Source organism: Hypomesus nipponensis, chromosome 18 (assembly GCF_054491055.1).
Source record: "Hypomesus nipponensis isolate SF chromosome 18, ASM5449105v1, whole genome shotgun sequence".
Taxonomy (NCBI): Eukaryota; Metazoa; Chordata; class Actinopteri; order Osmeriformes; family Osmeridae; genus Hypomesus; species Hypomesus nipponensis.
In genome coordinates, this window is record NC_140378.1 from 5,519,105 (window position 1) to 5,535,975 (window position 16,871).

A 16,871-nucleotide genomic window follows, 5' to 3' on the forward strand; every position below is an offset into this window, starting at 1 on the left:
CCACCCCATCCCCATCTCCACCCCCCCACCCAAAATCATTGGATCTTTGGGCATTTCGAGATTGTAATTCGTCAGTGCCGGTTGTTATGGCTTGTTTTGAACAGTAATTTGTACAGAGCTAAAAGGCAACACGACTTATTACACTCCACAAAGCAGCACAGGCGAAGCAGCTGTAGAGATGAATACAGAATCTCTTTTGAAGTACCATCCTCTATCCCACGAAAGTCGAGACATCAGCAGCGCATTTCGCCAGCTTGGATTTCATAAAGGGAAGGGGAAAAGATGTGCCAATTAACTGTGAGGAAGCTGCACAGGAACACGGCAACTCTCATGCAAACCAAGCTAACAAACGAGATCTTAGTGTATCAGATTGTGATTCAGCGCACAGCGAGGTTCGGATTCACTCTCGTCATTTATAAAACGTATCATAAAAAGAGTATAGATGAGGTAAGCTTTCGGTGAATGGCGTCTTACCTAGTGGTGGAACGACTTACAAAAGGTAACATTTCAAACTCAATCATCTCGACAGTTCAACATAGCAAAAAAAAAAAAACTGTTATTGCGTCTTTGGAGCCCCCTGCATCATCTGAGAGAGTGAGCATATGCTAGATATTAAAATGTATCCCAAAGTTTGCGAGAGCAAGGCACCGTTCACTCCAAAACGGCTGACTCGGCCACTCCGTGTTTGGTATGAAGAACTCACATGACCGACACGTTCCCACGCGGAGCATGTGTCTGTACGTGCGCTGCCATGACCACAGCTGTGAGAGGTGCCCAGAAGAAGTCCAGGTGCAGAGCTCACCACCACAGTACACTCAGAAGGAAAAAGGCCGTCCAACACCCCAGAGAAGCTAAGCCGGACTGAGGCTGAGGGTCAGAGGGGTGTCGGTGGGCAGCGTTGAAGGAGTGGGGGGTGATGGGGGTTGGAGTCCAGCCCCTGTAGTCTATGGCAGAGTGAACAGGAAGCTCTCTGTCCCAGCACGCTGCTGCAGCTCCAGGCCAGAGCAAAATGGCGTCACAGCAAATGGGGCCGAGAGAAGGCCTTGATTTTTTATTTGTATGTATTCCTTTCTAAGGGGGTGACTTTGTCTGTCTGGAGTGAGCTCCAACTCCTCTCCTGTCTTTATGGGTGGTGTTCCGTGTGTGTGTGTGTGTGTGTGCCTAGTCCTGGCCTGTGGGCTTGCTCATCATCGGGCGGCCGACTGAGACTGTGTGGCCATGATGACGTGCGAGCTCTCCCCCCGCTGCTGGTGCCGGTGCTGGTGCTGGTGAGGGTGCTGGTGAGGGTGCTGATGCTGATGAGGGTGCTGGCCCATCCCTGTCAGCACAGACATGGCCACGGCCTCGGCTGCCGCCCGCGCGCTCATCCCGTTGGGGCCGGCCGAGGGGCTGAGGGCCAGGGAGCTGTGCTGGATGACGGGGGCGGGCGAGCCCGTGGGCTCTGACGAGTCTTTCATGCTGTCCTCCGCTGCTGTGCCACAGACAGGGGGGCAGGAGAGGGTTAAACACCCACACCGTCTTCTCTGTATTTCAACCAACCCACCAACCCAACTCTGTTTTCCCCCCAACTAACCACTTAGCCATCACAAACAAATCAATAAAAAAAATGTAATTCAATCAAATCGATGAAAGGGCCTGCTGTTTTGCTACGTTTCACCACGTGGGGCCCTGGGTGGTAAGCTCACCTAGATAGGCAGTCTTCTTCTGTAGGGTGGTAACAGGGCAGTCCTTGTGGGCCAGCAGCAACTGCTTGAGGTGAGCCACCTCGTTCCGCAACAGAGACACTTCATTCTGAGGGTGGAGAGTGTGTGTGTGTGTGTGTGTGTGGAGAGAGGGGGGGGGGGAGGGAAAGGTCATATGCGCGTTAGCAAAGACCAACCATGTCAATACTGAGAAATCATACAACGGTGCATTTGATCCAAACTGTTCAATATAGCCTGGGACGAGTAGGTGTCATGGTTTGAGGCCGATGAACAGTATTTATAGACACTACAGGCACGCACGCGCACACACACACACGCACTCACCGAGAGGGAAACGTTCATGGAGTTGAGCTCCTCTGCCTTCTTCTCCAGGGAGTTCACCCACACTTTGCGTTTCTGCCGGCAGCGAGAGGCGGCTGCCCGGTTCCTCTCCAGGAAGCGCTGCCTCCGCTCGTCTGGATCGTCCTCCGCTGTCCGCCGCCGCCGCCCACCGGTGGGCTGGGCGGGAGACACCTGAGGGCAGGGGGGGGGGGAGAGGGGCGGTGGGGGAGGGAGAGGGGCGGTGGAGACGCTTGAGTTATGAAATCCGACGAGTGCAGTTGACTGAGTTGAGCTGAGCTGAACTTTAGAAGGCGACCTTGCAAGAGCGCCTTGTGCGTCAGTGTGTGTGTGTGTGTGTGTGTGCGTTACCTGGGGCTGTGCGGGGGAGGGTGCGTCCGGGTGCTGCACCAGCAGCTGGCTCTGCTCGGCTCTCTGGGGCACCATGGGACTGTGGCCCAGAGCCATGCCCCCCAGACTGTGACCTGACTGGTGGGCCAGCGCAGCCTTCAGCCTCTGCAGGACAGACACCAACCAGAGGACAACATCAACAACCCATACAACACACGTACAAACACAGAGTGTTCAGCCAGTGGGAAACTCAGGGAAAGAGAAAAGGGAGAGAAAAAATGATAACAAATGACGCAGATAGACACAGAGCAAGGCTATAAAAAAAAGGAGAGGGAGAGAGAGAGAAAGACGGTAGAATAGAGAGAGACAGAGAGCTCATCCGTTGCTCACCATCTTGGCCTCTAGGTGCATGTTGTAGCCAGAGGGAGAGTTTGAGCCGCTACTGTTGCCCCCCAGGGGAGGGCCAGGGATCCCGGGAATGTTGGGCACCATAGACATGGGTCGGGCCAGCTACAGACAAGACACACAGGACTCGTAACAACTGCAGCTGTCACTGGTGTGGGCGGAGGGACACACGGCTTGTTGTGAGAGTAACTCAACAACAAAACCTGGTTTTGGAAGGTAAACCCCTAAGGTTAAACGGCTAAACTTAGCAACTGTGGTTTGGATTCAGACAAACATTTTGTGGCAAATCCCAGCCCTTGTTTGTGCCTTGTGGTTCTAAACCGATGAAGAAATGTTCATGAGCCTCGACGTCGAGCTGTGTGGGATGACTGGAAATAAATATTCATGAAAAATCCCCACCCACAACAACTTTTCACCAGAGAGGTTGATGGAAATGTGAAAAAAGGCTGAAACTGGGGTGCGTGGTTCCTCTTTCAATGTTGAAGCTCACTCTCCCGACTCTGCTGGCGTCCTGAGGTGAACTGTAATTCAAGATACAAGGCACGCGCCTGAAGAGGCAACTCCTCACTTACGGATATGACGGAGGGGACGGGCCCGGGGAGGACGTTGGGGAGGTGCATCATCATGGGATAGTGACTGGTGGGAGATCTGGAGGCACAAGGAGCAGAGCAGGGCTATGGGTGACAACATCGCCATGGAGACAGTGGGCGCCGCGCCGCGCCGATCCTGACGATCAGCCCCTAGGGCCTGCACAGGGTTCGTCCACTTCCCAGCCCCCTCGTCGCCCCGGTCGACTCACCCTAGGGTGCGATTGGAGGGGGGCGTGGGAGTGATGACCGAGGTGGGCGAGGGCATGGTGGGCTGCAGGGCGTCGAAGCCCAGGTGGAGGGGCAGCGAGCCGGGACGCACGATGGTGGGGGTGGGCGCCGAGCTGACGGCGGGCCGCGGGGGCGTGTCCTGGGGGAACACGCAGGGGGACACGGGACTCAATTCGTGAATTTGCCACATTTGTCCTTGGAATCTCTTGAAGGAAAACTTAATACAACATATGTAACAGTTTGCTTCAAAACTAAGCTATTGGATTGCGTTAGCATGTAAACAGCTGTTGAACCCAAATCGAGTCTGTGTGACCATGTCCCTATCTTACACCCCCCTACCCACCCCCACCCCTACCTTTCCTCTCACCAGGGACTCCCTGTTGCTGTCCGACATGCTGGACATGGAGTCTGGGCTGCCCGGGGGGGAGGAGTCCACCTCCACAGGCTCCTCCTCCTTCACCTTAACATCAGACGGCGTCTGCAGGCTCATGTCCAGGGCCACGGAGTGGGGAGCTGGGAGCTGGAGTCCAGGGGGGGAGAGACCGGCATGGAAGAGGGAGAAAGGACAAAGCATGGATGAGGCAATGTGCACAGGACAGTACGCTTCGAAGAGCTGGGTCCAGAAGCTGCATCACACACACGTAAAAACCCCATGCCTCTCCATCCATCCCCTCGTCTCATTGCTCACAGGGTTCTTGGCCCTCTTGTCGTCATCCTCTTGGGCCTTGCGGAACTCCTGCTCAAAGGAACTGGCAATTTCGTTGAACAGGCCCACCTCTTCACAGTTTTTCAGGAAGCGCGTGGGAGTAGGTGTCTGGTCTGTCAGGGTAGAAAGAGAGAGAGAGAGAGGGAAACAGAAATATCCTTTTTTGAAAGACGCGTTTCAGCCCATTTTCACACCTGGTAATGACCTCATGCAACAGTCTGTGGGCATGTCAGTTTGACACAAGTCCAATTCACACTTGACTGTGTTCACAGGAAATTCATCTTCAGAGAACGTTATCATCATCAGCCGGACGGCACCTTCAGCGTAACTCCACTGAAATGGCATGACAGAACACTTCCCCCCCCCGTTACAGCGACCCCCGAATGATAGAAAGAGTAGAAGTTGAATATTCTTAACTCACTGGGAGACAAAGTACCTGCGATGATGACAGAGTCTGTCCTGGCAGGGCCGAATTTGAGTGTCATCTCGTGCTTGTGCTTGTGCACGGCCAGGTGGTCCTCATTGGTAAACCTCTAGAACGAGAGGAAGATGGAGGACAGAGAGGGGGGGATGAGAGAAGGGATGGGGTGTAAGAGAGGAGCACAGGAACATCAAGGTGATCGTCTTCTCAGCCTGGAGACTCGGGGGACAAACGCGAACCTTCACCTCGATATCGGTTTGCACCCCCGCCCCCCTTCCCTCCCTCCCTCCCTCCCCCTTCCCTCCCCTCCCTCCCCTCCCCCTCCCTCCCTCCCTCCCTCCCCCCCCCTTCCCTCCCCCTCCCTCCCCTCCCCCTCCCTCCCCCCCCTTCCCTCCCCCTCCCTCCCCTCCCTCCCCCCCCTCCCTCCCTCCCTCCCTCCCTCCCTCCCCTCCCTCCCCCCTCCCTCCCTCCCCCTCCTCCCTCCCCCCTCCCTCCCCCCTCCCTCCCTCCCTCCCTCCCCTCCCCTCCCCTCCCCCCCCCCTCCCCCCCTCCCTCCCTCCCTCCCTCCCCTCCCCTCCCCTCCCCTCCCCTCCCCTCCCCTCCCCTCCCCTCCCCCTCATTAGAATGTGTGTCGGAAAAGTGGAGGTGAGGACACGTAGGAGGACGAGCCAAAGCTGAAGCCTTTGCAGGGCTGAGGCCTTTGCAGGGCTGAGGCCTTTGCAGGGCTGAGGCCTTTGCAGGGCTGAGGCCTTTGCAGGGCTGAGGCCTTTGCAGGGCTGAGGCCTTTGCAGGGCTGAGGCCTTTGCAGGGCTGAGGCCTTTGCAGCCGTCGTCTCTCGCTGCCTATTTCTGGTCGCCGTGTCACAGTTACAAGTTCAGTCGTGAGAGAGCGCCGTGGAAACATAGCCAAGTGTCCGCTTATTTTTTGACCGAGCGACCGGCAGCAGCATCACCAATACAAACGACTGTGTCTCACAGACTGGACAATCCAGCCGGGGGAAGGGGGAACTGTTCTAAAAGTACATATCATGGTGTGTCAGATACTGGAAACCTGGTCTAGCTTTAACACACAGTGGATTGACAGCTATTATTAGGATGCCTTGTTGCTATTGCTAACTTGATGAAAGGGCTCTCGACAGTCAGACAGGACCTCAAGTCTTGGCATTCTGCGAAGGCCTCGACTCAAAGTCCTTCGCCAGCATGCCCTACACAGACTAATGCGTCTGAATATCAAAGAGCTCATGTGAAAGGAGAAAGCATTTCACTGATAAACACGGTAGTCGAAGGCTTAACGTGGATTTGTAGGCAGAATCCATGGCTTCACACTGAAAACAACATAGTTGTCAACCAAAGCTTTTGGGCCCGCCTCCAAAAACCCGAGAGGCACGTGAAGCGCGCAAGGGTGGTGAAAAAAACCCGAGCACTCTGCTACGACCCCAAACACGCCGACAGTTTCCACCCGCCCCCAACCGCGGCGACCCGGCCACAGACGGCGCCGAACCCAAAAGCACGGCCCGTCGGTGAGCCGACGAGGTAAGCGTTCATCCCGGGTTCTCCAGTTCCTTTTCGCCAATCCCTAAATTAATCATGCGATCCATATAAATGATAAATGGGAAGATTGTGACGTTTGCAGACGCGAGTCAGCTGGAAGAGGCAACGCGTGACTGGCAACACGGGCGGAGACGGGCCCCGTCGGTATCTCCACAAGTTCAGGGAAGGGAGAAAGGACATGACATTCATTATTGAGGCCAGATGCATGTTGCTCTGTGGGTGGGACAGGACGGCACTGCGGGCACCTGGTCTCAGCAGGAGAGGAGGGAGGAGGAGACAGGGCAGGCAACCACGTAGGGTTGGGAGTCACAAAGCACTTTGGGATGATCAGCAGTTGGTCTGATCACGTTGAACGCTTCCAGGTGTCGACAACCGGTCTTCATCGGGGTTATCCTTTTGTCGGCTGGATGGGATCTTATTTGCAGTATCACAACCCCAGACAGTTTAGTAAGACAGCCCTGACGAATGTAGTCACACTCAGATCCCCCTTTTTGTTTCTTTCTTTGTCTAGAGTTATGAGTCTTACTTCATCTGCCAGCCAGAGCCTATAAAGAGCCATGTTCCTGGCATGTGTGTGTTGTCTGAAGCTTCGCTGAGTCACCTCTATGGCTCAAAACACTGTCTTCAGGAGACAGGTTGAAACAATAACTGGGCCCTGATTACTCATCTGTGAGTCACTGGCCGACACCACGGGAGCATTGTTGTTTCAGAGGAGCACGAGCTCACAAGCTGCTATCAGTATGATCTGTGCCGCCGCCTCAACTCCAGTGTGTTGTTCACGAGTGCAACCAGAGAGGAACGAGAAGTGTCGACGTTAACCGCTTGTTGGCTGAACCCAAACGGTGTGGAGATGAAAACGGAGGAAAAGTCCTCATGTCCTCACACTATTACCAGGAAGCCTCACGCGACGATGAAGATAGAAGAACCTACTGCCAAACACAACTTGAGCTCGCGAAGGGGAAAAAAGCTGCGCCATAAAAAGGGGCAATAAGGATTAACAAGCACAAGTGTCTACGTGGTTTACACAACATGTGACATTCAACGACCACAAAGAGTACACGCATGCAGACAGACAGGCAGACCTGAAACCCAAGACAAGAGAGAGGGCTCACCTGTCCACAGCCAGGAGCGTTGCACACAAAAGGTCGGTCGTCCCCCATCTTTGCAAAGAGCTTGCAGTGTAACTGCGGAAGAGTAGAAGAGGAGAACATTGTTGTGGGGGATTTTCTTTTCGAAATCCGTTCCCGGCAGCAACAAAGCAGGGATGCTGTCGGCTGTTGGTAGCCTCGGTCGGTGTAGGAAGCAGATTCAAAAATAACCTAGGCCAAGAGGAAAACACACACACAGGCAGCGAGATGAAGTTTCCCTGGTGATACTTCCTTTACACAGAGGGCTTCTGGGCTAGCCAATGAGGTGCAGCTTGCAAAGGAGAAGGACACTACCGTTTGCACAAGACGTCTCCCTCTCTCTCGCTTTCGCTCTCGACCTCTCCCTCCCTCCCTCCCTTTCTTTACCTCTCCACCACCCCCATCTCTAGTCTCCCGGTGCCCCTTATTCCATCCCTCCCTCCCATTCTGTTTTTCCTCGCTCAGAATGCCACTCTATATACATCCAATCCCTCTCTCCCCCCTCTTTACCTACTTCCAGAAGGACCATCATCTCTGATTCCACAGCTCAAATATCTGCAGCAGAACACTCTGTGACCCTCTCCTCTCCACATAGCTCATCACCCACTTCCCTACGCTCGCGCCCGACAAGAAAGAAACAAGAAACCCTATCACAGTCACAGAACTCTGGTTCCAACAAACTGGGCTTGAAACAGTCCAGCTGGCGCGGTGTGCTCATGACGGTGTGACAGGCTACGTCCTCAGCGACGCAATCCCCCAATTGAGGGCCAGTACAACGGCGTTCAGTTTGCCATCGCTAGGCTAGCTCTATGGGCTTACTGAACCGAAAGGGCTAAATGTGTAGGCAAAGTCAGTGGGCTCCCCCCTCCTCCGCTCCCTTCTCACCTCCTCTCTCGAAGCACATGCTGTTGACAAAAGCTCCACATGCACGAGCCATTGTTTGGTTTGTCTTCCTCGTGAAAGTGAAGTTGAACTGATAGAAGCTGAAACGGTGCTGTGCTCCTTGAGCCTGACTGGCTCCACTACTACTTCTGCTTGTGAGCAGCGGCTGTGTGTTGCTGTTGCGTCGGCCCCTCGCTCCCTAGTTCCTCCTCCTGTTCCGCTAGCTGTTTCTCTCTCTCTCCCTCCCTCCCCACCCCCCCCTCTCATTTTAACAAAGTTCCACTTGAAGATGGGTCAGGATGTTTAGAAAAAGAACTTGGTCATTAAATTTACATCGGGGTGGGAGGGTGTTGGATAGGCGAGCATTAAAGTTTCAGCACTCCCGACTGGCTCAGGATGACGTCCGGTAAACTATTACACAACTCTGTCTCACCACCGAGAGACGGCACTGAAGCACCTAAACACAACACAAGGCTGCTACTCTTCTTCCCCTGGAAACAACAGCACCTGGTATTATGTATAATGGTGCAATGATGCTAATGAAAGGATAATGGACCTGGGCAGGCCTAAAACCTTGCACGCAACTACCACTGTTTTACCAAAGCTTACTTATCTGTGGTTTTTAAACCACTTCTTAACATAATCAAGTGACACAGAGTAGGCTACTTATACTGCTGGCTGGTGGCTACATGTTTTCCAGCGCTGCAGTCTCACGGTTCCTTCCTTCCTCTCTTTCTACTTGGATGACGACAGTTGCCCTGTGCCGACACATGATTTCTGGAGAGTTCCACAGGAGAAGCTTGAAGCAGAACATCATGTGGTCAGGGGTGGGGACAGGATCAACGCTTTGTATCTTCACTCACTGCTCTTTTTCTTTATTGGCAAAAAATACAAAATAAAAGTAAAACTCTAAAAATAAAATGATGCCGCAGCATCTTGTTTGCGTGTAAGTGGCTAATCTCTATCCCGCGGAGATAAAAGAAAGGGTTGGTGCCGACAGAGCGGTCGGGCTGCTAGGAGACCTCGGAGGAGGACCTCACAGGATCTTCCAGAGCAGAGCCAGCAGGCCGGAGGCAGGGCCCTCACACACTGCTTCCAATCCACTGAGTCTATTTGGGCAGAGACGTGCGAGCTGGTGCGTCTACACGCGAGATCCACCGCCACCTCGTTATACCGTGGGTGTGGACGGGGCCGGGGCACCGGCCACATCTGGAGGGAGAGGCTAAGCAGACCTCGGGGGTTTACTTATGAGTGATCATAAACACATCAATTAGCAGGCTGGCGCTGAGACGAAGCCCGAGCGACTGAGTGGATTCCACCCTCTCTGACAGCAGTCTGGAGTCGAACCTTTTAAAGGTGCAGCTGACTGACTTAAGATTTACCTTGATGCAGGCTGGAACCACTAATGTTATGTTACACCTGCAATGATGAAAACGCATACACGTTTCCATTTTAGTCATGGATTAAATAAATATATATATATATATATATTTTTTTTGATATAAAGCGTCCATCTATTTGTGCCTCCGTTTATCCAAGGTGACATGGAAACGTCCCAGAGGTGGCCTGGTTCCAGTCTCTCCAATGGAGTGGCCAGCGGAGTCCTGCTGTTCACTTGGATTTCTCCCACTCAGCAGGTGTAGGGGAGCCAGTCCCTGCTATAATCAGCCGCCGGCCTGCAGTGTTTGATGCGGCCTGCTAGGAAACTGACTAAACAAACCGTATTAATAGCTCCCACTGCAGCCAGGGCCATGGAATCTGAGGCTTGAGTTGCCAGAGGGTAGGGGAGACCCCACAAAGGAGAGGAAGGGAGAGAGAGACAAAAAAAAGAGAGAGAGAGACAGAGAATGGGAGGGTCGTGGATTGGTATGGGGGGGATCAAGGATATTTGGTGGCTTGTAAGTGAGGTGCAGGAGATCTGGGGGTTGGGGGGCTTTGATGAGGAGAGTCACGCTGTTGGGTGTGTACAACAGCCAATGTGCATTCATGTAACCAACGGTAACCTGATATTTGCAAAATGGAACAAATGAAACTCGATATACATGTCTGCCTAACTAAAATAGTAAAGCTAAAGCCATGTAGAGCAGACAGAGAGCAGGACAAACAGGACCCATCTTTTATGAAATCCAGGATCACTTGCTTGTGAAAGGCAATGCCCAAAGTGGTGTTTGTTGCCCTAACTCACAAACAACAGAGCAGTTAACTTTTTCGCACCAGTTCCAAGTTATGAACTAATGGGAAATCTGGTCATGGCTTTTATCACCATGTGTCTGGTCTGCTACAATTACATAGGGTGGTTTTCAGACGAAGATTAAGCAAAGTCCTGGAATTGGCTACAGTGCATCTCAATGGAGAGCGATCCATTGAACTTGAATCAAATTCTTGGCTCGGAAAACCAAGTCCAATGTGTAGATCATATGACATGAAATCAAAGGCCAACATTTAGTAATTCTGCCTATTTCCACTAATAAAAATGACAAGTGTTTGTCGTTGCCGTCCAAACATATCTTCATTGTAGGTTCTGTTGCTGACATTTTTTTATTTTTAATTTTTTTTACATTGCTGTGATAGAATGAACAGCAACCCAGCCAAAATGATGACCTACATTCCCAAGGACTGTGGTGACAAGCTTAGGGATGCATAGAGGGACGTTCAAGAGCTCAAATTGCATTACTCAAGATACCTCTTCCAACTTAACAGACAAAACAAATACCACTGAATACAAGCATCTTCTACATAATAACAATAATTGCAATTCTCAGCTCTTAATTGACTTTTGGAAAACAAAGCAAACTATAATTGTTTGAACAAGTATATTTCCAGGTATTTCACTATATTAAAATATACACATTAGTTTTATCCGCAGTGATTGAACTGTCTTTCCGTCTTAAATCCACCACACCAGTTTGAATTGTGTGTGTTAATGCCACATTGCCAGACCTGCTTTATGTCCAGATTTGACTACACGTACCATACATTATCTGAAAATATCAACAACAACAAAATACTGGCATATTAAATTACTTTTAAAATTGTACATGTTTAAAGTTGACACCGCTGAAACTTCCAGACGCTGATTTACGAAGTTTGCACTTGGTCTGCTACTGTGTTAGCAGTCAAATGTCTTCTTGCACACGAGCCAATTTAGACCCTGCCTTTTCCCGTACGAGAACGCCCCCTCTTTACAACTATTGGTCATACGCATATCAATCAGCAATATCTTGACCCTGTATTGCTCAGTAACATGTCAATGAAACCCAACAGCAAATGTAATTGGCTAAAAGCGATTTCTGTCAAAGAATACAACTTTCCCTGCTTGTTCGCTAACAACAGGCCCCTACTGTCGGTATGGAGCATAATGTGCACACAAGTGCAGTTTGAAACCGTAGTCAACGATAATTAATTAAGCAAATGACAACAGGAGCATGGATATAGTCAGACGGTTCTTTAGTGTCATGAATCCATATTTGTTTAATGCTGCCTAATGACTTATAAAATAACGTTATTACTTGCTAGCAAGCTCGTTAGCATCCTACTATGCAGTGGTAGTTAATCGAGTACGAGCGAGACGACACTGGCACTTTTGACAAGTATTCACCTCTCAAAATACATTCCGAATATTGAAACTAACAAACAACTTCTACAAACAAATCATATCACTTTGTTATTCTTTGGCCTAAATTAAACACTAGTTGTTAATTTAACTGTAAAAAACTGTTTACAAACTCACCTTTGCGCCCTCTCTCTCCCTCTCTCCTCTCTTCTCTCCTGGAATTTGACACTCCCCTCTTCAAATCATCGCGAGGTTTTACGTCAGGGTTTTTAAACTCAGGTCTGTGTGAAATACAGTATGGAATACAGTATGACATACAGTATAAATGACAAAACGTGCACAGTATTAATAATTATTGATAATATAATGTTGGAGCACTAATAGAGTTGGACCACATAATAGTGGTAGTGATAAAGGGTCACATCAAAATGTCAGAATCAGAATCAGAATGGGATTTATTCGCCATGAAAGTTTGCACAGACAAGGACTTTGCTTTGGCAGGAAGGTGCATACAATAAACATATAGGAATAACGCAATTCCACAACCCCGGACGAAAATTTGACTCCTAACTTCTTGACAGGCCCTTGACAATCTCTTTCAAATTAAACATGATTACATTTTTAAATTATGTTTATATTCTTCAAATGCCAAAGTCTATTAATTTGAATATTCCCAAGAACAGATCTTCATATGCATTAGTCATAACAGGCAAATAATAGATTACAACGACATTTTCAGAACAAATGTAAAACAGAAAGTAAACTTTGCAACATAATGCCTCAGAGAAACTTCCCAATTGACGATCCTTCTGATTACGTTTCTTGAGACCCAGTGTTCACCCATCATGTTGATGTCGAATTCTCAGCTCATTCGTTTTGTTTGCAAATTGTGTTGTTCCCATTTCGGTTTCCTGTCAAGAAGGAAACTATGTCTTTAATTATGTATCCAGTCCCTAAGATCAAGTCTTGTATAACCAGTGGCTTGGTTCCAGTGTCTAGGCCTATTGTGAGAGAGAAGTACACTTCTAATAAACTACCTGAAAGAGGTCTTCCATCTTGATTAAGTGTAGTTAAGTTATCAATGGGTAATCTGAGAATAATTATTGACTACATCATTTTTATGAACAAAAACTATATATTATTCAGTGAATGAGGATGATTGTAACCGCTGTGTTAAAGGTTTGTTGGAAAGGGGCCTTTTTCAGTGTTGTTTTAGTTTCCTTCCTGAAATTCTCAACCTTTCTTGTCCCACTGGAAATGAACGTCCTGTGTCGGGACAAGGGACAACAATGAGGCTTTGGAAATTACAACAAAAAACACATAACTCAACAAGGGTAATTGAAAAGAAGTTGGTTATAATATGTATTTAAACCAGGTGGCTGAGAACTGAGAAAGAATCAAGAGAATACAATAATGACATTTATTGAAAATGTGTGAAAGTGTTGATTGTGGTGGAGGGAGATGAGAGTATAAAGCTTTGTGATTTGTAAGTAAAGGATTTCCAACATTACTGAAGCCTGCATTAATTCATTATGATTGCTTTCTGATATTCATGCTGATGAATCATTGACTTCTAACTAACTATAGTCTAGTGACACCTTCTGGACAGTTTATGAATAGAATGTGATCAAACAAACGATTAAACCTAAATTATTTAGAATAATTAATTTAAACTCAGACTTGATTAACATTAAGTTGCTCTTCCTAGTTTCATAACAAATATTTTTTGAATACATTTAATGAAGGGAAAAAAAACAATGTACAGTAGGTAATCAGGAAAGGCAATTTACTATTTTAAGTAAAACAAAAGAAAAAAGCACTTTACGGGTGTACATCGATGTTACTAAGACACAAATCAAGGAGCAATGTATATTTACACACCTGCAAAACAAATAAGTTGAACCAAGCACAAAATTTGTTTTTTTAATTCCACTACAAACATAAGTACATTGTTAGCTTATATCTTTAAAAAACAATTAACACTTCCACTTATCATGCCATTTCACAATGTCAAATATTTAAACATTTTTGTCTAAAATAAACAATTATAAAAGGAACATGTCATGTTTGCTTGTAACCTTTTTTTAAAAGTAACATTAAGTATGCAGTGCTAAAGTTGGACAAATGAGCACCATTAAAAGTATCAATAGTAAATAACACAAGATTAACATTTAACTAAAGAGTACACCTAATTAAATCAAAACAACAATTTATTCTTGATTAGAGTGTTTTGGATACTAAAACAACAAAAATGTTCCAGTGTAAACTGGTAAACTGTAACTTTTCCTTTCAATGTGAAGCTCACAAATTAAAAATCAACATGTAAATGTGCACATATTACCAAATGGCATACAGTATACACAAGTTCAGTCAAGTAAGTGCATGATACAGATGATTGTATGCAACAGACACTGAGCTGTCTGAAAATGTTACAAGCATTGAGCTGGCAAAATGGAAACAGTTACTTGTTACATGTTACCTGGCAAACTCAGGTAATATCTAGAGAATAGCAAAGCTTCTAGTTTCCTCTCTCAAACACATTCTTAGAGCTTGTTACTCTAAAAAGTTACGCAATATGAACAATTCAATTTGACACCAGGTTTACATTTTAACCTGCTCGCTTCATACGGCAACTTCTCTTAGGATTGCTAGTACGGCTCTGTAGACTCGTAAAAGAAGAAAAAAACGGTCTTGAAAATGTCACTCACAGACATATACGCACATTCAGCACGCATGAATGGCAGTCAACATCACTCCTACAGCAGACACACGTATACACGTTAAGAGCTATTTCCCCCATGCTCCAATCCAATCATGGTGGGAATTACTGGACAGCTTGTATCATTTGACATTAACATTTTCCATTATTAGCTGTAAATTATCTGTAAATGCAATAAGACAAACGGTCTAATGGTTAGACAGTGATGTCCCTGATGTCCTTCTCAGTCTCTCAGCAGTACATACTCTTTTACAGACTCCGGTAGAGGAAGCTCTTTGACGGCCGTGGGGAGGAATCGCACGCCAAGGCTCTGTCGGACAGTGAATCGGGCCAGGCTGCGGAGGGAGGGGGCCTGGGCCACCATGCTGGTGAGCCGGGCCAGGAGCTGGGGATCCTTGCTGAGCTCCCGGGGAAGGGTGCCATCGGCCCGACGGATTTCAAACCTCCCTGCCGCCCGACACAGCAGCTCCAGACATTCCTCCTCCTGCTCTGTGCCAAGGCCCCGAGCCAGGAGGGACACCAGCCTGGAGATCGGTGTCTGGCCCTTCAAGTTGGTGACGTGGACCTGGGCCCCGTACTCCAGCAGAACCTTGACACTCTCAAGGTTGCCCTTCATGGCGGCCCAGCTGAGGGGTGTGTCATTGTTGTAGTCTCGGACGTTGGGACAGGCTCCGCTCTCCAGCAGAGCTCTCACGCATTCCGGGTTGTCTTTGAAGGAGGCCCAGTGCAACGGAGTGTCCTTGTTGCCATCGAGGGCATCGGGCTGGGCACCATACTCCAGCAGGAGCTCCACACAGCCTTCATCCTTCTCTGCTGCATAGTGGAGCGCGGTGCGGTTGTAGCCATCAAGGGCATTCACCTGATCAGGAGACAACATGAGGAGGGGAAGGGTTGGTAGTGGAGGGGTTTACTTCTCTAATGGATGATACTGGCGATTTCTTAAGTGAAAGTGTGTGTAAGTGTAGAACTTTAGTGCAGTTTAACATAGGTGAGTCGGTCGTACCTCAGCTCCTTTCTCTAACAACAGCTCCACACAGTCTGCATCAGCCACCATGCAGGCACAGTGCAACGGCTTCAGGGTGCCATGCATGCGGTTCACATCAGCTCCCTTCCGTGAAGAGCAAAATGACAAAACGTCTTGTATCAACGGACAACAGAAAACCATCATGGCTGTGAGAATTGAGCTTTGACACTAATAGACACACAAACGGCAAACAGACATACTCTGCGTATGAGATCCTCCACGTTGTCATGTGGGAAGGAGCGGATGGCTGCAATAGTGCGGATGAGTCGCTCGGACAAGGAGTATTTACTCTGAATGCTTTGCATTATATACCACATAGTAGAGCTCATGTGGAACTGAGGAACATGGCACCCGGGAAGGGTGACACCACACCACGCTGGAAACCCGGGCTAGGGGTGTAGTTCCGGGCTGAAAAACAAAACAAAAAATATTCTTAGCCCCCAAAAAATAAAAACATGATTTCGACAAAAGAGCAGAATATGAGGTCCAAAGACGTTTCATTTACCTCTTCTCTCAAAAGCAATTATCTTGACATTGACATTATTTCAGTCATAAGACTTAGACTAGCTAGATAGTTAGCGATCAAGATCTGTGGCCATGATATGGGCAAGGTGCTGGAACTGTGGCCTGTCCCCCCCAAAAAATAATAAATGACAATACTTCAGATAGCTAGTATTAAAAGGCAGCGATCGTCCACTCCAGAACACGAACATGTCTTGTTGAATCTAGTTACCTAGTTAGATGAACGAAGCAGCATGCTAGCTAACTAGCTACGTTCCAAGCCTTACACGAGACGTGACCCTTGAACAACCTGGTACGTTAACACGCTAAAAAAGTAAACTGCCTGACCATTCTAGGCCGTTTGCATGGACTTCAGACATCCCGACTGCATAGCAAGTTAGCATGGTCAACTTTTCCCCTCGACATCGCAATAACGTTTACATTGACCAGCTAGTGTGCTACTGCGAGCGCGTCGAAAGATTTTCATAGTTAAAGCTAGCTTGTACAGTTCAGTTTTACTAGCCAGCTACTACTAGAACACAAGCGAGTACATTAATGTGATAGAACTAGCTATCTGTGCAAAGTCAGCTGGCTGCACTATCATAGTTACGATTTTAAGCGTGCACTGTATATGAATACGTTGGTGAATGTATATTTTGTGTCTATTTGAAAGCGTCACAAACCGTATTCAAATTGGTTGACGAGTAGCTTGCTTGCTAACAGATTGTTTTGCTTGCCTGCTGCTTGACATAAACACGGAAGCGCCAATGACGTCGTCATAGCTGTCGACAAC

At 48.4% G+C, this 16,871-nt stretch overlaps 2 protein-coding genes across 9 annotated transcripts; both read right to left on the reverse strand.

The window, feature by feature from the left end:
- Positions 1–28: 28 nt before the first annotated feature.
- On the reverse strand, positions 29–12,055 carry atf7a (activating transcription factor 7a). Of its 7 annotated transcripts, none has more exons than XM_084680749.1 (12): positions 12,012–12,055; positions 7,385–7,456; positions 4,723–4,834; positions 4,284–4,414; positions 3,951–4,115; positions 3,577–3,734; positions 3,350–3,425; positions 2,763–2,882; positions 2,394–2,537; positions 2,028–2,216; positions 1,686–1,791; positions 29–1,471 (listed from the first exon to the last, which is right to left on the reverse strand). In XM_084680749.1, the coding sequence occupies exons 2-12, from the start codon at positions 7,430–7,432 to the stop codon at positions 1,188–1,190; spliced, it is 1,533 nt and encodes a 510-aa protein (XP_084536875.1). In that variant the 5' UTR covers positions 7,433–7,456; positions 12,012–12,055; the 3' UTR covers positions 29–1,187. The 7 variants fall into 7 exon arrangements, with proteins under 7 accessions (XP_084536875.1, XP_084536874.1, XP_084536873.1 ...); XM_084680748.1 differs by having other exon boundaries at positions 3,963–4,115; positions 4,738–4,834; positions 7,385–7,591; positions 12,012–12,053; XM_084680747.1 differs by having other exon boundaries at positions 29–1,468; positions 4,738–4,834; positions 7,385–7,591; positions 12,012–12,053.
- A 1,548-nt stretch (positions 12,056–13,603) lies between these two features.
- asb8 (ankyrin repeat and SOCS box containing 8) lies at positions 13,604–16,834 on the reverse strand. 2 transcript variants are annotated; one of them, XM_084680075.1, is made up of 4 exons: positions 16,762–16,834; positions 15,778–15,985; positions 15,557–15,661; positions 13,604–15,412 (listed from the first exon to the last, which is right to left on the reverse strand). In XM_084680075.1, the coding sequence occupies exons 2-4, from the start codon at positions 15,904–15,906 to the stop codon at positions 14,777–14,779; spliced, it is 870 nt and encodes a 289-aa protein (XP_084536201.1). In that variant the 5' UTR covers positions 15,907–15,985; positions 16,762–16,834; the 3' UTR covers positions 13,604–14,776. The 2 variants fall into 2 exon arrangements, with proteins under 2 accessions (XP_084536201.1, XP_084536202.1); XM_084680076.1 differs by lacking the exon at positions 16,762–16,834 and adding an exon at positions 16,083–16,709.
- Positions 16,835–16,871: the final 37 nt, after the last annotated feature.